This window comes from Natrix helvetica (assembly GCF_964273705.1).
Source record: "Natrix helvetica genome assembly, chromosome: 3".
Taxonomy (NCBI): Eukaryota; Metazoa; Chordata; class Lepidosauria; order Squamata; family Natricidae; genus Natrix; species Natrix helvetica.
In genome coordinates this window covers 97,522,882-97,547,264 of record NC_138549.1, presented here as the reverse complement: position 1 = coordinate 97,547,264, position 24,383 = coordinate 97,522,882, and the positions used below count along the sequence as shown (strand labels likewise).

The window sequence follows — 24,383 nt, the reverse complement described above, 5'->3', positions numbered from 1 at the left end:
CTGTTGCACCGGCTAGAGGGGCTGGGAGTCAGAGGCACCGTTTTACGGTGGTTTGGCTCCTACCTCTCTGGTCGGACGCAACGTGTGTTGACAGGGGAGCAGAGTTCGACCCGGAGGCCACTCACATGTGGAGTGCCACAGGGATCGGTGCTCTCGCCCCTCCTGTTCAACACATATATGAAACCGCTGGGCGAGATCATCCGTGGTTTTGGAGTGGGATATCATCTGTATGCTGATGATACTCAGCTATACATTTCCACTCCGAACCACCCCAATGAGGCCGTCGAAATGATGTCCCGGTGCCTGGAGGCCGTACGGGTCTGGATGGATGGCAACCGACTAAAACTCAACCCTTCCAAGACGGAGTGGCTGTGGCTTCCGGCCTCCCGGTTCAACCAGGTGCTTCCATCTCTGGCCATCGGGGGCGTCCAACTAGCCCCCATGGAACAGGTGCGCAATTTGGGCGTCCTCCTGGATACCCGTCTGTCCATGGATAACCATGTAACAGCCGTGGCAAGGGGGGCGTTCCATCAGGTTCGCCTGATGCGCCAATTGCGCCCCTTATTGGACCGGGATGCCCTACGCACAGTCACCCATGCGCTAGTGACGTCTCGCCTGGATTACTGCAATGCTCTCTACATGGGGCTTCCCTTGAGATGCACTCGGAGACTACAGTTGGTCCAGAACGCGGCCGCGCGGGTGATTATGGGGAGGACCAGATACTCCCCTGTAACACCTCTCCTGCGCGAGCTGCACTGGCTGCCTGTGGTCTACCGAGTGCGTTTCAAGGTTTTGATTATGATCTTTAAAGCGCTCCATGGCACAGGGCCTAGTTATATGCAGGATCGCATCCTGCCCCACACATCCCTACGACCAATTCGCTCACACAGAGAGGGACTTCTCCGGGTGCCGTCCGCCAAACAGTGTCGGGGGGCGACACCCAGGAGCAGAGCCTTCTCTGTGATGGGCCCAGCCCTATGGAATGACCTCCCCCGTGACATCAGGATTACTTCCGATCTCCGCTCCTTCCGTGTACAGCTGAAGACCCACCTCTTTCAATTATCCGGCCTGGCTCAATCGCAATCGTAATTTTCCCATTCCTCCAAACTGTTTTTTAAATTGTTCTTAAATATTAATTTTATTGGGTTTTTACAATTGGGGTATTTTAAAGTAGATTTTTAACTGTCTATTGATGTAATTTGTTTCCTCCTCCGTGTATATGTATATGTGTTGTGTATGTATGTACGTTTGGTGTTGTTATGTATTTTATGTTATATGCTCCATTGTACGCCGCCCCGAGTCCTACTTGGAAAGGGAGCGGCTAATAAATCCAAATTTATTATTATTATTTATTATTATTATAACCAGATTTCCCATTGTGCAGAATTACAAAGTGTTCTTGTGAATTATCTCTAAATAAATGTGAGACTAATGTATTGGTGACTTAAGCTATAATCTTGTACATTTGTCTATAGTACACTATGCAAAATACAAGTTTTAATTCTAATTATACATGTTGTATCAATGCTGTTTTTCATCAAATTGGAGTTTTTCCTGTGTTAAAATGATGATTATGTTATGTTAAAATTGAACTTGTTGAAATAAATACATAAACAGATTAATAATTGATGCACTGTAGATCAATTTTAAGATTAATTGTAAGAAAGTTTAATAGAAGCTTTCCAGGATTTTTAATACACATTCCCATAACTAACCAGTAGTGCTAATTTATTTTTGCAATTTATTTGGTAATATTAACCACTAGAGCAGCCCAAAGAAAAGAATCTGAACATGCGGGAGGAGGAGCCAACGTCACGATGATACAACGTGCGGTCTCGACAATCCGAGACCGCCGTTGACACTTTTGCCGCTAGACGGTCCATTTGGACCTAAACCATCCCATAGAGATGGTGATCAGGAAGACGAAGCCTTGCTGGTCTCAGGGACACCACAAAGTCCCTGAATGACCCAAGGGAAGCTCTTCAAGCCGGCGGTAAACAGGCAGCCCCAGGCTGATGAAGTCCGGATGGCTCCAGAAGGAAGGAAGTGAAATTGCAAATTGCGATCTGGGAAAAAGACCTATAAATTTTATTAACAAACTTTTATTTAGGTCTTGTCATAAAGGTGTATAATGTTTTTTGGGTTTGACGAGAGGAGGTGGGATACAAATAGTAAATGATTTTTAGCCAATTATAATAACAACAAGGAAATGTCATTGGATATTGTTTAATAATATATACATGCTCTGGTATTGGTAAAAGCAACTTGGATACAAACTCTAAAAAGCGAGTTGGAGGGGAAAAGGGGGGGAAGGTTGCAAAATTTTATTAATTGACTTTTACTTAGAATATGCCATAAAAGTGTAATGTTATTGGAGGATTTTTGAAATAGCTAACGAATGCCATTATGTGGTTGTGTTTTTAAGTATGAATAATTTGAGGTAAAAGCACATTCAAATAATTGTAGTTAAATGAGAATTGTGGTACATTGATAGTAAGATATACAAAGATTTTTGATTTAAAGTGTATAATCTAATATGAACTATAAGAAATGACTGCGGAAGAAATACACGAAAGTTATCTGTAACCAATCAACACGCTTTCTACAAGATGTAATGAAGGATGATTCTTTTTTTGTGTTTTTGTTTAACCACACCCCCCCCCCCCCAAAAAAAAAGAGAAGAATCTGAATATGCAAAGTTTCACAATGCTGACACAACTCTGCTGGCTAATATACCAGCTCAATCATTTAAGAAAATTCTTTTTTTTTTAAAGTAATTCAGTTAACATTTTTAAATCTGGTCATTGGATTCTTTATCAAGAAAGTCTTCAGAAACTTGAAAAACATTGGACAATAACAGCTCTCATCCTCACCTCTTTCAAAATTTCAAGTCACCATGATAAACTGGGTCCTGTCTGATTTTTATATCTGTTTCCTGTATTTCACTAACTTTATTATTTATTCTTTTCCTGTCACAACATAGATTGCCTGCATAAACCTTAAAAATATTACACTTGGCAAATTTAATCGTTTCCTGGACTGTTACTGATTCTAGTACTGTATAGTTAGCATCTAAATCTTGAACATCTTCCCACATCCTATCTTGGCTGAAGTTCATCAATACATTTATCACAACTTATATATTGCTTCATTTCCAGAACCTCAGAGTAGTTTACAATATTAATACCACTCTAACCACCATTTGGAACAACATGAACTTACTTATCCCCAAACATCTTTCTCACCTTTTATCAGTCTCTAAAAACATGGCGACTAGAACAGAAGAGAATAACAGAGTTGGGAGAGATCTTGGAGGTCTTCTAGTTCAACATCCTGCCCTAGCAGGAGATCCTATACCATTCCAGACAAATGGTTGTCCAGTCTCTTCTTAAAAGCCTCCAGGGATAGAACCTCCACAACTTCTGAAGGCAAGCCCTTCCACTGATTAATTGTTCGCACTATTAGGACATTTCTCCTTACTTCTATGTTCATTCTCTCCTTGTTTAGTTTCCATCCATTGTTTCTTGTCTTGCCTTCTGGTGATTTAGAAAATAGGGTGATGCCCTCTTCTTTGTGGCAGCCCCTCAAATATTAGAACATTGCAATCATGTCACTCCTATTCCTTTTTTTCACTAGACTAGCCATACCCAACTCCTACAACTGTTTTTCTTATGTTTTAGCTTCCGTCCCCCTAATCATTTTTGTTGCTCTTTTCTGCATTCTTTCAAGAGTCTTCAGACAAAATAGACAAAATATCTGGGGACAAGCATCCCCCCCCCCAGGAGCGGGAGGTCATCACCAAGGAGGCTCAAGATGGCTTTCCCTTGGCAGTGGGACCCTTAGCAAACTCTCTCTCCCACATCTTATCTCTTGCATCCCACATCATCTCTCAAGCACTACTACTGATCTAAAATTCCAAAGAATAGCTCAACAGAATTGCTCTCAAGACTTCTGGAAATAACGCCAAGAAGATCCATTGGGCACCTTGGGCAGACCAAATGAAGAGGGGCTTTTCCTGTAGAGTATGTGATGTTGGTTGACTCCACATAAATAATATAGGGAAGAATATTTATTTAGAACAGCTACACATTTATCAGGAAAGTCAAAATTATAACCAAAAAAACAAAACAAAACCCAATAATGGAGAAAAATCATAAAGTACAAAGATCTGCAAATAAAAATAGAAAAACTGCGAAAACAGAAAATATAGTGTCAACAGAAATAGGTGACTCGAATGCAATCCCCAAATATCTGGAGCACCTCTTGAGGACCTTTGACCCTGACAAAATCACCATCAGTCAATCGGAAGCTTTATTTGGAACAGCATATACTGTACGATACCTTTAATGCCATCAAGCAACAATATCCCAGGTCCTTGGGAAGGAGAATAAAAATGCCAAATCCAGTCTAAACATCTGGCTGACAATGCAACCAATCATAATAATGGCTACTGCCAGCTTGTAGTTGATTTGATTCATTGTAAACTCAAAGTAAGCCCATAAACTCACTGAAAGGAATATAAAGAAGGTATTCAGGGCAAACCAATGGAGGTCAATAAAGAATCTAAGGAAACATACATAAGGGATAAATTATATGTTAAACAGAGTAGTGTGCTCTTTTCTTTTCATTAAAAGCAGTCTCAAGGGGGAAGTTTAACCTTTTTTCTAGTAGTGAATCAAGGAAAGGTCGTGGACTCCAAAAATGTTCTTCAGGAAGCAAAAAAGCCCATGGAGATAGTCTTGCATGATAAAGTGCTGGCAGTGAAAGGATAACATATCTAACTGGAACTTAACCTAAATCTATAGAAATGAAGCTAATTTGGAGTGTAGAGAATGACCCAACTCTGAGCTCAGGAACTGTTTTTTTTTCAGCCATGGGCTTCCCTTCATCAAGGCTGCACTCCCAAATCCTGGCAGGGCTGAAATGAAATGAAATTTATTTCAGCGAATTAAACATAGAGAATGTGATTACGTTCCATGTGATTAATATCTTTTTTCTTCTTTTATCTTTTAAAAAGTATCATTTGGAGACAGTGTTGAAGGAGATCTGCAAGAGCTGCATCACAAAAGGTTTAGAGAATGACCAAGGTATGGTATTGTGCAGACCTGATATTCAGCATTAGAAAACAAGATTGTTACACATTTCTGGGTAGGTAACCTTGTTTAGTCATTATTTCTATTATGACTATTTATCCATATTAATTCAGTTTTGTATATTCATACTTATAATATATACTAAAAAAATAAATTGAGAGAGAGAGAGAGAGAAACAGGGAGGGGGGGAGAGGGAAGAGGGGAGAGCGAAATATACCATCACATTATTTTCCTTCAAGCTAGCTAAGGAATATCATTGCATTGCCGATAAAGGAAAAATCATACAAATACTTGTACAATCTTTATTTTTCAAATAAGAATGCAATCAAAGCTAAAAATACCAGAATATGTGTGCTTAGCAGCAATTTGAAAGAACCACTGGGATAAATATTAGATCTCTTTATTGCAGGCATACCTTCCGGTATTGTACATAGATTTGTCCTCACAGAAGAAAATTATCAAACAAAAAAAAGTGTGTGTTTTCCTATGGTAAGATCTTGAATTAAGAATCAAAACTGCTTAAAAGGATTTATAAAAATGCACTCTAAAGGGCACAGTTTATATGGATGAATCATTATAGTATATGCTGAAGATTAGAAAGGCAAGCCTTCCATTTTCATTAGCAGCATTTCAGCATTACCCTTTCATACAGAATATAACAAACAAGGATTTCTCAATGCATCTCCACCATGCTATTTCTAAGAGTTAGCTGTCATCTTCAATGTATACATGTGTTTCTTCAGCCCCAACAAAATTAGCAGGACCAGAAGAAAGTTACTTGGAAGGCTGTGACCTGGGAATGATGGATGAGAAGTGCTTCCAACATTTCTGGCTCTTCTAAATCCCAAATTTCATACTCTGAACACTCCAAAACCATTTTAATGTAATTCAAGTACTGATTACAGCAATAAGCAAAACATTTAGGCATCTTCTTCTATATCCTAAAACAAAATTCAAAGAAACCCTCATTTAATCGGACACTGTGATACTCTCTCCTGCAAAGGGTTTATATCTCTGAAAATAGTTGAAATCACACAAAGGAGATAAGGAGCAGCTGAAACTTCAAAAGATTTTGACTTTAAAGGCTATGAATATTATAAATAATACACAAACAAAATGGCCATCTTTGTGGCATCAAATTAATCATGCCCATTTGAGGGATTGGAGTTGAAAAGTTTTCTAGTCCCAATATAAAATATAATGGAAAACCCACTAAAAGGAATGATTTTACAAATAGCCATCAAAGATGATCTTTAGATATCTTTGGCCTGATTGATGATTGATTCTTCATTGACATACTGTAATGCAGTTTGGGGAGAAACCCCTAAAGTTGATGTGGTTGGGGCAGCCCAATGACTCTCTGCCTAACTAATTTTGCTCTGACTGTTGAAGTTGCTTGGATGAGCAATGGAATGTCTCAGATTAACAAAGATTGGTCCAGTTGCCATTATTCAATCTTTGGACCTTTGGCCTGGATGATTGGATTTTCATTGACATATTTTTCATCAAAGACTCTGTAGCCAAACTTACAGGAAGAAACTTGGAATGTTTTGGTATACTGAAAGTAAAGACCAGGGAGATTTTAGTTTAGGATTGTACAGGGACTAAATTTTCTACAGGTGGCAAATAAGTTTTGCTTTTCTGCTTTCTACGATAACACAATGCAAATCCAACCCAATCACTTGACAGTAACTAGTCTTATTCATTTAAAATCTGTTGATTTTGTGCGGTTACCTTGGTTCAGATTCCAGAAAGTTTATTCTTTCTGTACCTATGGGATACAGATGTAATCTCTGGGAGATATGCCCCACACTTCATCACACACCCCAAAAGTGACAAGAAATTAATTCTGCATTTTCCTGATTTATTGCATCAAAACACACAAAAGGCAAAATTGCCTTTGCCAATACTGCATAGAAGAGTGTGCTATATAGCTCCTTTCCACTCTCCATCTGTGCAAAACTGCCTGGAATTGGCAAAAATTTGAATAGTGATATTTATTGCTTTAGACAGTTAGTTTTGTTGCTTTTGAGCTCTTAACTGCCATCAGGCTCCAGGAAAACTCAAACATTATAAGGAAAAGATAAAACATACTTCTCACGTAAGATTTTACAAAGGAACACCTCTCAAAATGCATAAGCAGAAACAAACCAGTTACATGCGTAGCTTTCAGGCAAATATATGTTTGCTTTTCTGAAGACCCATTAGTAAGCATTTGTTGAACAAGCAAGCAAACATTTTTATTACACTTTTTTTTATCATCATGCAAAATGCAATCAATGAAAAAAAAAGTAAAACAGGTAATCTATTGTGGGATTTTTTTAAAAAAAGGAAGAGACCATCAAAGACAGGAAAATAATGATGATCAAAAACCAATGGATCATATCAAACGCATGCCCTTAACCAGCATTGTGTGTCTGATATCAGAAAGTCAAAGCAGGATCACATTGTCATGTACAGAGCAAACTTTGTTCCAAAACAGCTAAAAAAGAAAAAAAATACATCTTGACGGCAGGAAACAAAAAGAGCCAGACTAATATAAATGCAGAAGGTAACACAGAAGTATAAAGGGTATTTTAGCCATAAAGTGCAGTCTAGGCAATAACTCAGTCCTGCAATAAAGGACTGGACTCTAGCCAATTAGGTTATGATTCAGACTCAAGCAATGAAAAACTCCTGAGATTGAATTAAATAGTCTTACAAACAGAAGACAAACTTCAGGGACAGCTCTTCAAACAAGACTCCACCTGGAAACTGGGAAAATTATAATATCCCTGCCTCTGGATATTATTTAGCTCTCAAGGGAGATGTTTCCAACTCTATGCCTGAAGAGAGACCTCTGGAAGCAGCCTCTCGTGTTTGTAAACAAAAGATATGAGAACATCAGGGATAAAAAACAGTTCTGCTGAAAAACAGAGATGGTGAACTGAAAGAAATATTTAGACAATTAAATGAAGAAGATGGATACCTATTTGTTACTTGCACTCAAATCCCAAACCCCATAGCATCTCAAGCTCTGCATCAGGTACAGGAACCAAGATCAAACCAAAGATACAGCCTTTGCTCATCAGCCCACTTTTTTCTCATATTTCTAAAGGGCTCACACTTTGTGCTCTGTGAATTATCTTATTCTCTTTTGCTGTCCCTATCTTGTTAAATAATTCCTCCCACCATCACCCACAGTGATTTCTTCAGAATATAACAACTCTGAAAATTCAGTGTTCAGGATCTGCTACAGAGCAGACATATATTTCTGAGACAATCCCTTTGTACCTTACACATTATTCTTCCAATGTTGCTTCATTTTTACTTAACATTCTATGCTCCTTCATATCAAGAGGCCTGATGATTTAGAAAAAAATACTTCAAAATGTTGGAATAGTTCCACATTAAGCCAAAATAGCAACATTATCAGTACAAAGCATGCTTCTGATTAGGTACAATCCATTTCACAGGAAAGACTCAATGCTTCCTAACCATCCAGAAGTGAGCAAATAATATAACTGCTTTTGAAAAAGATAACTTCAGATATGTTGAAGATTAAGTATAACTCACTTAAAAATATCATTTTTGGCAAGGTGCTTTCACAACTAGAAGGTCAATAAGCTAATTTTAATCTTACTACAGATTTGGTTTACCCTTAAAAGAGCCTATTATATTCTGTTGGAGAGGTTGTGTCACAGGAATTTGCCATAAGATAACAGGGTTTAAAAACTGTGATAAACGACATTATTTAGGTCATCAATGCATGAATCCAGACACTGTTGTCTGTAAAGCATAGTTTGCAGCTAATAATTACGTCAAGCAGATCAGTATAGTTTGCTTAATACATTATTGTTAAAAATAATATGCCCAATGGATAAACACAGTTATTGGGATTGGCAGTCCATTTAACTAGTTGTTGTCAACTCTTAATTTGCAATGTCCATCCCAGGATTTTTTTCCGTTGGACATCTTAAAACCTGAACCTGGAACCTACCATACAAGTTCTACCAAGGACTTGGTAGACTAGGAAGAAGACAAAATATGGTGACCTTATTACTCATCTATTTTTTCATGGCTTTAGATATCTATGCTCTTAAGATTTCCTTTGTGAATTACACTTGGGGACACAATACATTGTAGTGGTTTTATTTCTATTTGCATTCCTCCCCAACAGAATTGCACAGTAGAAATCTTGCTCTGTTTTGTGGCACTTAGGATCTATTGTATGGCAGATATTCATAACAATGTAAAATTACTAGGACAGTAATTTTCATTTATCGTAACTGCCTCTGCAATATAATCACACAAGTGATCAACTTTTGGATTCTTTGTATTTTATCAGCTTTTCTAGTGCAATTTCACCTGCTAATCAAAGCATGTTAGTGCTTCCTTCTACTAAAAACCTGTACTGCCTTTGTTCATTCATCATATACTTTCTATGCCTGATTAACATTTTAAATCTCTTTCACCATTTTTATCAGAGACTAATAAAAATCTATTATGTGCTAATTGCCACTTTATTTTTAACAAATCAAAGGGAAATAGATCAGTCAGGGTGTAATTGAATGTATTTTGACCAACCTGTGGGCCGATTCTGTTTTCAGAGAAGCTGGATTATTTTTAATGTAAATAGATTTCCATTTAAAAACTGTAAGAGATAACTTCTTGAAAAAACTCTCTGTCTATCTGTCTGTCTCTCCTCTCTGTTTCTCCCCCTGCCCCCTCTCAATAAATTCACGCATTGGATTGCAATTTTGACATAGCCTCTCAATATATAACACCAGCAAATGCTGACAAGGTTAAAATGGCAAGCATTAATGCATTCAGCCAGAGCTGCTGGGCATCACTTCCCATTCATATGCTTCATTCTTACCAGTCATGCATTCTGCAAAGAAACGGCCTTTTCTGTATTTTAGCAGGAAAGATGTCTGGAAATAATAATAGTAAGCTCTATAGTCCCTTAAAAACAACCATATAAAAAGTCAAATACAATGTCTGCAGTGTGGATACTGACGGGGCTAATTTTCATTACAGATAATAAACTCCTTTTGAATGGCAGAAAAGATACAGGTAGTCCTCAACGTATGACCAAAATCGAGCCCAAAATTCCCACGGCTAAGTGAGATAGTTGTTAAGTGAGTTTTGCCTCATTTTGTCCTAGTTTTCTTGCCACTGTTAAGTGAGTCACTGTGGTTGATGTGACAGGACTGTAAAGTGAACCTGGCTTCCTTATGTACTTTGATTGTCAGAAGATCGCAAAAGTTGATCATGTGACTCTGGAACACGGCAACTGTCACAAAAATGAACCAGTTGCCAAGTGTCCAAATTTTGATTAGGTGACCCTGGGGATGGTGCAACAGTTTAAGTGTGAAAAAAGGTCATAAGTCATTTTTTTTCAGTGCCATTGGAACTTTGAATGTTCAGTAAATGAATGGTTTTAATTCAAGGACTATATGTACTGTAATCCAGTGTTTCTCGACCTTGGCGACTTTAAGTCCTGTGGACTTCAACTCCCAGAATTCCCTAGCCAGCACAGCTGGCTGGGGAATTCTGGGAGTTGAAGTCCACAGGATTTAAAGTCGCCAAGGTCGAGAAACACTGCTGTAATCCAATGTTTCTCAACCTCAGCAACTTTTAAGATGGGTGGACTTCAACTCTGGGAATTGAAATCCTCACATTTAAAGTTGCTGAGGTTGAGAAACACTGCTCTAATTAGTCCCTCGAATCAAATCCAACTTTTGATGGCCATACTGGCATTTTTAAAAACAGTTTCCTTGGCAACCAGGTTTGCCACTGCCTTTTAGGATACATTTTGACTTTCCATGCTAGTTTAAATGCTAGTTTAAAGGCCTTTCAAAAATATATTGCTTTGTAGAAAGGTTAAAAATGGTCACTTCTGGATATAGGTTTCTATCAAGTCAGAAGACTTTTAATTGGCTAAGATGATTAAATTAACCACTTAATGAAATGTCATTCACAAAGATAAGATGGGGCTCTCCAATTTTGGGAAAGGTTAAGGAAGTTATGTTTTTCTTCTTCTAAACTTTTGGACCCCACACTATCATTTTGAGGGGTTTCTTTCTTCAAACCTAAAATTTAACTATCAGTATAGGGATGATGGCATATTTGAAGGGGAAGTCCAACCCGGAATGGCAGATTTTAATGTTTATAGGAAGACAAGTGTTCATTGCTTGAGTGAAACAAAGCTGGGTTTTCAGCTAAGGAATCTAGAATCATATTATTTTGATTGAAAGAAGAGCAAAATACATTTCAGATAGGCAAGGATGGATTTGAATTGATATGGAAAAGGTTGTCCTTTTCATTTTCTACAAATGCCAATCAATACCAAAGAGACAGAATTGCAATTGTAGAAATAAAGGGCATGGAATATAAACTGAAGAAATAAATACATGTTTTGCTATATAATCATGTCAGTTATATTCGACTCTGACATGGTTCTTGGAAATGAAGTTTACAAGAAACATTTTTTAAAAGTTGCTCAATGTAGTTTGGCAATGTTCAAAATAAATATAATAGCATTTGTCAAGCAGAATTCTGTCAGCCTTCAATCCTTATGTTCAAATAACTTATCCAATTCTGGGGAAGAGGCTTGTTATTTGAACATTGCAAGAAGAAACTCACTAAAAGATTTCTGAATTAGATTAAATCTTGCCTTGCTTTTAAACAACTCAGGTGCGATGCCTTAATAATCAGCTTGTTTTGTAGTAAAATGACTTGATTTATTGCTGAAGAAATAGCATAGAAAATTTTAGTAGTCAAAATAAAGATATTTATTTAAATGATTATGTGCTAATACCAAACATAGATGTGCTAATACCAGAAAAATAAAGAAGTATGTACGACTTTGTCTGCAATGTTATATGTGTAATATCTAAGTCTTTGTCTTGGTATGTTCTTCCATGAAAAGAGAAACTTGGGGTGTGTTGATAATCCTAATGCCTACACCATAACATTTATTACCGTGATGGCGAACCTATGACATGCGTACCACAGGTGGAACGCGGAGCCATATTTGCTGGCATGCCAGCTGATTTTCAGCCTTCCAGAGGGCTGGGGGAAGACATTTTCGCCTTCCCCAACCTTCAGGAAAGCCTCCAGAGGCTGGGGGGGGGGGGTGAAAAACAGGCCCAAAGGGCAACCAAAAGTTCAGAAACGATCCATTTCCGGCTTCCAGAAGGCCTCCGGGAGGCCAAGGGAAGCTGTTTTCACTCTCCCAGGCTTCAGGAAAGCCTCTGGAGCCTGGGGACTCGTGTGCGCATAAGCAGGGGGATCATGCGTGCATGCGCAGGTGGCAGGGAGAATTGAATTGGTATGGGCATGCATGCACCTATGATAGGATGCACACACACAATTTTGGCACGCCATAAGAAAAAGGTTCACCATCACTGATCTATGTTTTTTGTTAACCAGAACAAAAATAATAATACAAAGAAAATCAACAGTGTTAGTAATGATGATGCCAACTACCACAATTTTCATATTTTACCACTAAGCAAAGGAAAACACCAAGAATACTACCATATTTAAAAAACATTATATAGGCAACAATAGTTAGCACAGCAACGAATATGACACCTAAAACTACAGTGGAAAATCAACCAAATAATTTTTAGCATCAAATATATGGTATATATGCGGCAGGAAAAAAAATCAATAAGAAAAGAATTCCAAATATTAAACAGAAATGCTATTAAAGTCAACAGGAGATATGGGATTTGAATATGCAAGTCAAAACAGAAACTGGAAGATGTGGGCTTAATCTTTATAAGATACCACATGTCTCTGGAAGAAAAACAGCTTAGAAAGGGTTGGTTTTCATCATTAAAAAAGCAGATTAAATACCCATGCAAAAGTTCCCCAGCCCAAACAGTACTTCTTTGTGCTGCATATTTAATCATCTCTACTACTAATCAATTATGTCTGCATCTTTCCAAATATATAAAGATCCGTACAGAAGATACTTCTAACTCCCTACAGTTTCTCTGTTTTATTCTATTTAATCAATTAAATCCTTATTTCCATTTCAATCATTTTAAACAATTAGTGATTGTCAGAATTACATTAGGCATATAATGGGAATACCAGGTTTAAGGAGGGGGCAATTGCAGTTACCTTCTTTGTTGTCCAACACTTTCCTGGGTTCCTCAGTGTAGGTGACCAGACTGAGCCCAAGGGAGGGGGTCAAACGCACCATTAATTATGAGTCCCTTTGCATCTAAAAGAGATCTAAGTCCAGCCCACTTTGAATTCCTTCTACCCTTATCTACTGTCTGTTTTCATGGACCGTTAGTAGTTCAGATTCTTATAGAGAGCTTAAGCTTGCAATGAATCTTTATACTCATTTGAACTGGCTTAATCTTCTGATTTCCCCAGCACTTGACAAATCAGTTCCCTGCATCCAAAGGCAAATTATAATTGGGCGCCAATCTCTACACACTCCTTTCATTATCCAACAATCTGGGAGAACATAGACCAAGACTTGTTGTACCTTATTACACCCATAAAGGCCATTTGATTCCATCATTTCTTTGAAGGATGCAATCTCAAATTCAATCAAGAGGCACTATCCCTAGAATCACTTGAGAGCAACCTCTACAAAGAATGCCATTATTCTAGCTTCCAGGTAAGCTGGGGATGTGCCCCATTGAAGTTTGCCAGAAATTCATAGTGTAATGGAGCAAATAAACCAGCTGTGAACCAGTTAATCAGAACGTCTTTTCCTAAACAAAGGATATTTGCAGTTGTCACCAAATTTTAAAGCAATTTAGTAAATCCATTCAAAACTACGCAAAATTTTGAAACATTTAATTTGCTTCTTCTGTATCAGTTTTTCATGAAAAAGTTTGAAATTTAGAATTGTGTAAATTGTGTACAAAATAGAAGCTAAATTGTTAGATCTTTTTCTAAAGCTAGCAGTTTAGTTTGTGTTCTGTTCCCACATTTATATGCTAAATTTCAAAACAATATCTATGTGAGAACTACTCTTAACATAATGACTTTAATAATGGTTTCAACATACATCTGGCTGCCAATTCACTAAATATCTGTGTAAATCTTGGCTGATATTATAATATTATAGGAAGTACCAAGCTCTTTTATACTTATTATATGAATTAAAAAAATCAATCATTATTTTGCAAATATTCCTTTACCAATACATGCAGAAATCAACACCAATTTTTCTTATTTATATTTTTAAAAGCATAGGAAAATAAGCTATTTTAAAAATAAACTTTTCGGTTAAGGAAATGATATATTACAGTAGAGTTCAATAGTTGTAATATCACAGTAATGCCTACTTTAAGGGATTTACGTTTTCTTTTAAAAAAAAACCTTTCTATTATTTTGTGTTCTGCTCCCTCGTGTATATACTAAATTTCAAAACAATACCTATGTGAGAACTACTCTTTTTTTTTTCAAAGAATTTTATTGGTTTTTTTAAACATTTATAGGGAAAGGGGTAGGTGGAATGGTGTACAAATTTTGGCAGTTGCAAGTGTGGCAGACGTCCCCTCCCTCCAAACTCATTAAGTACATCTAAATATAAAACATTAATACATGATCATATAAAATCAGCATATTAATTCTAGAAAAATTTTCAATCAATTTGTATATTATAATATAAAGTCTACATATAGTTTCATTATTACTTTCGGTCTGTTTATAACAATGTGTTTTTCTTATTCATTTTTGTGATCTGAGCTTTCTTGGTGTTGCCCCTTCTCCCCCCGCTGGCAGAGCTCCGGCCCCTCCTGTGTCCTGTATAACCGTTGTAGAGTCTTCTGTTTTTTCTAGGTTCGCTTTGTTTTTTTCCATAAAGGCCTGTGCCTCTATGGGTGTATTGATTCTAATTCTTGTCTCCTCCCAGAATATCAGCATACCTTCAGGCATCAACATTTCCACCCCGAACCACCCCAAGAGGCCGTCGAAGTGATGTCCCGGTGTGTGGAAGCCGTACGGGTCTGGATGGATGACAACCGACTCAGGCTCAACCCTTCCAAGACGGAGTGGCTGTGGGTTCCGGCCCCCCGGTTCAACCAGTTAATTCCATCTCTGGCCATTGGGGGCATTCAACTTGCCCCCGTGGAGCGGGCGCGCAATTTGGGCGTCCTCCTGGATGCCAGGCTGTCCATGGATGACCATGTGACAGCCGTGGCCAGGGGGGCGTTCCACCAGGTTCGCCTGGTGCGCCAATTGCACCCCCTATTGGACCGGGACGCTCTACGCACAGTCACCCATGCGCTGGTGACGTCTCGCCTGGACTACTGTAACGCTCTCTACATGGGGCTCCCCTTGAAATGCACTTGGAGGCTGCAGTTGGTCCAGAATGCGGCCGCGTGGGTGATTATGGGGAGTACGAAGTACTCCCATGTGACACCTCTCCTGCGCGAGCTGCACTGGCTTCCTGTGGTCTATCGGGTGCGTTTCAAGGTTTTGATAACTATCTTTAAAGCGCTCCATGGCTCAGGACCTAGTTACTTGCGGGATCGTATTCTGCCCCATACATCCCTACGACCAATTCGCTCGCACAGAGAGGGACTCCTCCAGGTGCCGTCCACCAGACAGTGTCGAGGGGCGGCGCCTAGGAGTAGAGCCTTCTCTGTGGCGGGCCCAGCCCTGTGGAATGACCTCCCTCCGGATATTAGGACTACGTCTGACCTCCGTTCCTTCAGAGTTAAGCTCAAGACCCACCTATTCCAAGTAGCTGGCCTGGCTCAACCATGATCTAACTATATCGCTCCTGACGGGTTTTTTATTAATGTAATTCAATTGAATTTATTTATTGGGGTTTTTAAATATTGTGACTTTTTAATTGTTTTAATTGTTAATTGTTTGATTGTTTTTTAGCTATCAGCCTACCTCCTCCTTGTATACGTCTTATATATGTCCTTGTTATATGTATGTCCTGTCCAGATTTGTATTGTATTGTATTGTACTTTGTATTTTATTTGTTTTATTGTACGCCGCCCCGAGTCGTGCGGCTTAGAAATAAATATTGATTGATTGATTGATTGAACATCTAAACCACACCCCCTTCTGGTATAATTTATTCGCCAGTTGCGAATAATTTTTCCTTTTCTCCCTAACTTTTTTGGGGATCTGCTTCAAGATGGTTATCTCCCTGTCGTGATATGTCAATGCTTGCCCCCTTTGTACACCCAGAATTTCGTCTCTTGTGCTTTTCCTAAGGAATTTAATATGCACCTCCCTGGGTACATTGTGTGTTCTGGCATATGCTGAATTCACTCTATAGGCCAGATTTATCTCCCATTCCATCTGTTGTTTATCTTTATGTATGTATTCAGATAAAATATTAGTCATAATGTCCCTTATATTTTCCCCATCCGCTTCTATAACATTTTGAAATCTAAGATAAAAGGACATTCTCTCAAACTCTGTTTTCATTTGTTGGATATCAAGCTCTTTGTTTCCCTTCTGCAATGCTTTTACCCCCCCCTCGCCTCCGCCACCCCACCCTCCACAAGGTCCAGTCTCTGTGAATTCTTATAAATTTGGACTTGATTCTCTTTGATTTCTTCCTTCATTTCCTTTAACTGTTTCTTAATTTCTTCCTGGCCCTGTATAAGTTGCTGAAGCATTTGTTGCAAATCCATCTCTGTACTCTTAGGTTGCATCAGTTCTGTAATCTTTGACTGTGTAGCAGGACTGGATGTTGCAGATGTCGGTGCAGAAGTAGCAAAGCCAGGTTTTCCAGGGGGTGGTCTTTTTGGAGACATAGTTTATACAGTAGAGAAATCAGTCAGTATAGAGAATGGACAGCTGGAGAAGTAGAGCAGACAGATGAGTCCAGGAGGCAGAAGATCCAAGCAGATGGGAGTTCCTTTAGTCAGTCTAGCAATAGAGAGGAATTTTCCCCCCAGGAAGTTCAAGAAATAACAATCCACAAGAGAGTCTTCTGGGTGACACGGAGACAAAGACCAGAAGCCTGAATTTTAAAGGTGGAGTCAGGTTTCACAGTTCATGAAGACAATGGAAGTGTGCCATCTTGCCCTGCCAGCTTTGGGCTCAGAGGCATAGTAAAGTTTTAAAAAGTTCACAAAGTTCTCAGGTCATCAATAAGTCCTGGAGCTAAATCCAGTGAAAAACACTTTTACAGGGGTGAGGCATCATTGGTTGGCTCTCCCCCCTCCTCCTTCCCCTGGGGGCAAAAGCAAAATTTTCTCAAGCCGCTTGTCCAAGGGGGGGGGAAATCCCCCTCCCTCCAGCCGCACCTCCAAGAAAATCCGAGAGTTTAGCTTTAGATTTGCTGAAATCTAAATCAGTTCAAAAGAAGGGGAATGAAGAGAGGAAGCATCTCACCACACCGCCGCTGCTTCGTTCAATTTTGCATCGTCCGATCAGCCTGGAGCGAGACGCACGCGCGCCCTCCGAGACTGCTCCTCGATGCCTGGAGCAAAGCGGAGAAGCCCCCACCAGCCGCCGCCGATGCCAGGGTCCTCCGCAAGCCGCTCCTTCGGCAGGACGCCTCTCTGGGGCGTCCTGTGCCCCCCCAGAAGCGGGGGAAGCCCACCGGGGAGCGGGAGCGGGCAAGGAACTTGCCCGTCGCCGTAGCCGCCGGAACCGGAAGTTCCATGAGAACTACTCTTAATGTAATGACATTTATAATGTTTTCAACATACATCTGGCTGCCAAATCACTCTGGTGGAAGGTAATCCAGTCAACGAAGTACATAGTAAACCTTTTAATGGAAATGGATTTTATATTTATATTTTATATAAATTTGTGCCATAAAATGTTTCAGTTAAATTACAGTGTGTGACCTAGAGTAAAACCTGTTTCTTTCTTATTCAGAGTTGATGTCCAAAATCTGAATTGAGAGTGGGACACTCAAAAAGGCCACAAATGCAACGCTAGAAAGAGCCAGTTGGGTAATTGCTTTGGTAGGATGTTTTGCCAAAGAATTACACAATATGAACATTTGCTGTTTGAAATATCCCGAATGCATGAAAAAACCTATTTCTCATTTCACTCAGCAATGCAATCCACTGCAAAATGGCACAAGGCTGCCAAAATGAACCCACCGGTGTTATATTACTTTTTTGCGCTGCAAAAATATTACTGTGACATTTCATCTGGTCAACCATCTTAAAGGTTAATTCTGTTTCCCATCTTAGTTATTCCTTAGGTGAACCATTTGGTGCAGTTCCTATTTACCTATTCCAAACAATCCTCAACTCTTTCATTGCTCAGCCTCACAGTTAAAAACATATTGACTTACTGCCTACTCTGCTGTTTAATTCATTTATGCTTAGAGTCAGGCATGAACAGAGAATTTGAAATGTGACATCTGCGGGTTGCAGGGTCATTTGAGGCTCTGACAGCACCAAGGGAAATCCTGACATATAAACTGGTCCTGATTTCTAATCTTCCGTGTTCAAAACACATCAGATATTCTTCCCAGAGGGGCCCAATTGAGACTAAAGTTTTAAATTTCCTTTGGGTTTGAAATCTTGCAAGGAAGACCAAGATTGAAAATAAACCTTGTGTTTCTTTTCAGGTAAAGCTACCATTGCCTCCAGCAAGAAAATTCAAGCAACTCTGACTGAAAAAGATGCCTGGAAACAGACTTAAGAATAATTAATATCCAGGGGATATTGCCAGCAATTTTGCCACTTAGCAAACTTCCATTTGTTCTCCTGTCTGCCCTTGTTGAAAGGCAACTGCATCTGAAGGCCACAGCAGTTGCAGATAATAGATCATTTTTAGTTGACAGCATCTGGCTAGCTTGCCATCAATTAAATATGGTTAAAGCTGGAATAGGAAAGTTACACATAAACTTCTGGTAACAATTGTGCTGAAAGGAGCCAGGATGTGCTGTTAGACCAGAGGTCGACAATCTTAAACACTCAAAGAGCCATTTGGACCTGTTTCCCACAGAAAACACTAGGAGCCACAAAACTCTTTTGACATTGGAGATCACTTCTGGTTCCCGTAGGTGACGGACGTCTCGTCCGCCATTCGTCTTCTCGGTGGGCTCCATTCAGGAGCACCGGGGACCTTGGAGGGGTCCCCTGCCGCAGGGCAGCTTACAGGAACCCCCCAGACTCGGCGGCAGCCGGTGGGGGTGTTTCCAGCCTCGCCCCAGGAGCCGGGGAGCGAAAAGGCTGACTTGCCACTTGAATTAACTATGTGAGAAACATCGAAATCACAGTTGCAAGAGGGGATTGCTGAGCTGTTTTCTTAAAGAATGGAAACTTTTGCTCTTCTCCCTGCGAAAGGAGGAGTCAAGATGGCTTCCCCCCCCCCCCCCGTCTTCGTTTTTGTACTTATAAATGAAGCCTGCCTTTTGAAACTACCTTTGGAAAAAAAAAATCTCTGGTATTGTCTTAAAACCTCCCCTGAAGGTGCTCTGGATTTCTCCCATTGCATGGTCTTCCTGGATTTTGATTATTTGACTTTCCCCTTTTTGGTGTATCTCCGTGCCTTGGAACAGTGAAGGAGAACTAACTTCTCACTTTCAGATTTGCCTGCCACCTTGGATCGGCCCGGCTGCGCGCTCCGCTGACGCCATTTTCTTTGTAAAAGACTTATCATCTCTGAATTCAGACAAATGGGACCTAAAAAACCACCGATGGGCAAGTCATTCTCGGCTCCTGCCTCTGCAACCTCCAGTCCAAGCATGCAGCAGACTAAAATTACCTCATTGTTATAAAAAGAAGGGGCTGGAGAGAGCTCAAAAGAATTATCCGTCAACCAAATGTTTCAGGAAATTATGAGGGTCAAAACGACCTGAAGAAGGAGGTAGCAGATCTCAAAGATGAACTCAGAGGGGTACAACATCATATTGCAGAAAATAAACAGAGAATTGTGGTGTTGGAGGAGGGGACAGCTGGGCTGGAAAAGGAGGTTAAGGCAGTCCGGAAGGGAAATTTAGAATTGGATAACTTTATGGCAAAAATAGAACTTGAAAGAATGTCCTTTTTTCCCAGATTCCAGAACCTACCAGAAACAGAGAATGAAGATTTTAAAGATACTATGAGTATAATTTTAGCAGAATATATTAAGACAAATAAAGAACAGTTGTGCTGGGACATAGATCTGGTCTACAGGATTAATTCAGCATATGCTAGAACCCATAACGTTCCAAGGGAGGTACATGTTAAATTTCTTAGAAGGACCACGAGGGATGAGGTGCTAGGAGCCCAAAGGGAGGGACCATTAAAATATCAAGATAAAGAAATTACCATTCTAAAGCAAATTCCGAAAAAAATTAGAGAAAGAAGGAGGAAGTATTCCTCCTTATCAAAGAAATTATACAATAATTAGGCATTTGGTTCAGATGGTTATTGCCAGAGGGAATGTTGTTTCTCTGGGAGGGAAACAGAATTAGAATTAACACAATGGAGAAGGCTGAAGCCTTCACTAAAAACATTTTTCTCTCCTAGAGGATGAAAATAAGGGAGGTGGTGAAAAATGCAGCAATGTACAAGATATGGGGGGGGGGGGCATGGCTCCATCTGGGGACAGGAAGGAGGGAGCAATATCAAAAAGGCTCAGACCACAAAAATAAATATATTTGAAATATTATTGTAATTGTTGATATACTAGAAAGTGACAAAGAACGAGATGATTGAGCACATGATTGATATAATGTAAGAATTCTGTATATGCTTATCTTTTAAACGTTGTTTTCAAAATTGAAAAAATTGTGAGATTTGGAGGGATTTCTACCACTAGCACGGGAGCTGCCAAAATTTTCTATGTACCTTTATACCCTTTCCCCATAAATGTTTTAAAAAACCAATAAAATATTTTTTTAAAAAAAAACTCTTTTGACATCTAAAATGAAAATAACACTGCATATATCAGCCTGCAACCGTCGAAAAGCTCAATAAATTACGTGCCACCAGGTTCGCACATTGATGGTTGTGACATATATTTTGAGCAATAGGGAGCCGCAGCAGAGGGATAAAAGCCACATTTGGCTCCAAAGCCACAGATTGCCTGACCTCTGTGTTGTACAATACTTACACTTCAATTAGAATTATTTTAAAGATATTCCATTTTTTTAGTATAAGTGACCAAGACAGATAGACATAGATTGCCTGAACAGTGACCAGGAATGTTGGTGGAGGGAAGGCTAAAAAGTTTAGATGTCAAGGACAATGTGTGATAAAAACTCTTCCTTTTATTAAATATGTTTTGTACAATACCAACACAAAAAGGAACAGAGCATCAACTGTATGGTCCTCAATTTAATATTTTTTACTATCTTTCGCAGATGTTCCTAGCGCTGACCCTACTGTAGATATGGTTGAACATGTTATAACTTTGTTTTTTATTGTTGTTTAGATGTAATCCTGTCATCGTTTGGGTGGCCAGAAGTTCACAAATGTAAGGATTAATTTATTAATATTATTTTATGTTTTTTCCAATGCTTTTCTTTCAATTTCTTTGAAATCCAGGTTTTGAATCCAAAGCTCTGCCTCTTGAATATGAATTCTTATACCATGTGATCAGATTATGTTTCTGTTTAAGCAAACATTGTAATTTGTATAAGTCATCAAGTCTGCCTCATAACTTTTATATGCTGTATTTTATGGCTGTGCTCTGATACCAGTTTAATTCTATTGTGCTATATAGGCTCTAAATAATTTTTGTTGCTCAGAGTTCCATTCTGATAAAGGGCAATAAATATTTTAAGTATAAGTGCATCTGTTTTTCATAGTATTTGTTGAGATTTGGCTTACAAAGTAAGATGGAAATCTTTCTCCTTAACGTAAATTATAATCGAAGAAACAAATTGTGTATTAGCAAAACCGGCAAGCCAAATAAGCATGAAACAAGTGTAGCTAATTCTATCTTCCTGGGCAGTTTTCAAGTTATTCTTAATTGAGGTCTTACTGTAGGTCTTTTAAACTCAATATATTAATAATAGTATGCTATAATACTATATGCCCGTGCATAGAAGGTCATCAACATTGAGGTTTTGTTAACAATGGTTAAATTAACAACTCTTGTGAGAGAAAAGAAATGTATCCACAATTGGAAGCTTTTTGTGGACTTTTTGCAGAAAATGAAAAAAATAAAAATTATGACATATGGATTTGACAATTATTTTTTTATTTGGGGAAAATGAACACTATATTATAGTGTTAAACTAATAATGTTGAATGTAAGTTTTTTCTTCTATCCTTGAAGAAAGAAGTTAGAAGTCATTTTTTGTATGACTTTTTGTCCCCCTTTCATTTCTCTCTCTCTTTGTTATCTTTCTTTCTGTTAGTTTTTATTTGTACATTTTGTAAAACATTTAATTAAATAATTATAACAAAAAAAAACCCCAATATTTTCTTGACGATACTATTGTTTATTTCTGTTTTTCGTGGTGTTTTGACTCACAGATGTTGCTGAGACTGTCCTTTGTTTGACTCTGTTCTTAATCTAAAGCAGCAGAGAACAGCACTACTAAAGAGGCAGTTGTGACTATGTGCCTATTAAGAGCATGCATTGTGCTTCTCATGCCTGATGAGGTATGCCACTGCTTTTGAGATAGACAAGGTCAAGAAACAGTTCCATGAATGTTCTTTATTTCTGTAGAATATGATAACAGAATCTTGAAATCTGTCAAAGTTTCTCTCTGTTCCCTTTATATCAAACAAAATCAAAGTGGGGTTATTTTTAGTTTCTCGTGCTTTCCACTTTTTTAATAGTGAGTTACCATTTCTCCTCCCTTAATGTTTCATTGCCTTCTTCACCTTTATTAAAAAGTCAGATCTGTATTCTTTCACAGCCATAACTCGTGCTAACTCTACTTTGTACCATAAACATTTATTAATTAAATGTTTGAAATCAATTAGCTAGAGGTTTCCCTTGGTACTTCAGAATTTTAGTAGGGGCATTCAGGATTTTTTATTTATTTCTTTTCAGGGCTCTAACTAATGGCATTTCCTAAATGGAGATCTCTGCTTCCATACGATTTGTGAATACAAGCATTTCATTTATAAGACTGAAGCCTTACTTATTCTTGACCGAAATATCAATAAACAAAGTGATACCTGGTGTATTATTTGTGCTACTGGAAGCTGTTCTGCATATTTTAAAGGTTCCGTTGCTATTTCGTCCATAACAGACCTAAAAAAAAATCAAATCAGATATTAGAATAACATAGAGAAGAATAAAATCAGACAATGGAAATTATCATTAACATACATATCCCAAATCAAACTCAAATAATCACTCATTGAAAAATACATACCCATTAAAAAATAGCCATGTTTCCAAATCCCATTTCTCTTTCTATGCTGTATGTATGAATGTATACATATACGTATATCAATCTAAATCCTTCCCACTTCAGAAAATTGGAACAGCAAGGAGAAATTTTATCACCTCTATATAGATAGGTGGCATCACTAGTTTTCTACTGAAAATCAATAGATGCTACTTGCTCAGAAAGATTAACAAAACAATATTTTCAAGGTTTTTTTTTAAAGTAGAATAACAGAAGAAGGGAGGGAGGGTGCTCAAAACAGTGTAGATCATATTTCTGATAAGGGTTTGTGGTTACTGTTCTCCAAAATAGAACATTAGTGGTTGATATGATGAATTATTAACAAAGCTGTGTAATTCTTGTAATTCTTATCAAGACGTTCTTTGCAAAATGCACTTCATAAAAAGCACTTCTCCTTGAATCATTAAAGCTGCTGCATCATTTTTTAGACACTGGAATAAACATGAAGCCAAATGGCTGTGTGCATACATGCATGTCAAATAGCTATGTGAATAGACAACATACAAAAACAGCTGAAAAAGCAGCTTCTGTGGCATGAAGACAGATGTTTTTTATGTATTCCAGGGTGACGCATAGCCTCTCATTGAATTATTTGCCCAGTTGAAATTACTTAGAGAGTTTCATCTATATTTATCCATTGGAAAGCATAAACCTCTCCAAAACATGCCCACTTACACGGCAGAAAGAGAAGAAGGCTTCTATTAATGTTGCATTTTATTTGAAATACAACTATGTATACAGTTCAACATATTTGTTATGTTGTCAGCTACCATAAGCAGTATGGTAATATATAAACACTTTTAAAATCCTATATGAAATAAGATAATTAATATTGCAATCTCTTTTCTTCTCTTGGGGCTAAAAGAATTCTGGATTACAAAAATATTTGTAAAATTTCAATTTCCTATGTAAGAAAAAATATGCCAAGCAAAAACAGGCAACAAAAAGAAGCCATTTGAATCATTTCAACTTGTTGTTATTATTTCAAAGCTTGTTTCCTCCTGCACAGTTTGAATGCTTTCTACAAAACA

At 38.3% G+C, this 24,383-nt stretch overlaps 1 protein-coding gene across 1 annotated transcript in view; it reads right to left on the bottom strand.

The window, feature by feature from the left end:
- PIGK (phosphatidylinositol glycan anchor biosynthesis class K) overlaps positions 1-24,383 on the bottom strand; it is a 131,455-nt gene that overhangs the window by 15,990 nt on the left and 91,082 nt on the right. Inside the window, exon 10 of the mRNA XM_081949013.1 lies at positions 23,117-23,192. Coding sequence (XP_081805139.1) covers positions 23,117-23,192 — 76 coding nt within the window. The remainder of the gene's footprint in view (positions 1-23,116; positions 23,193-24,383) is intronic.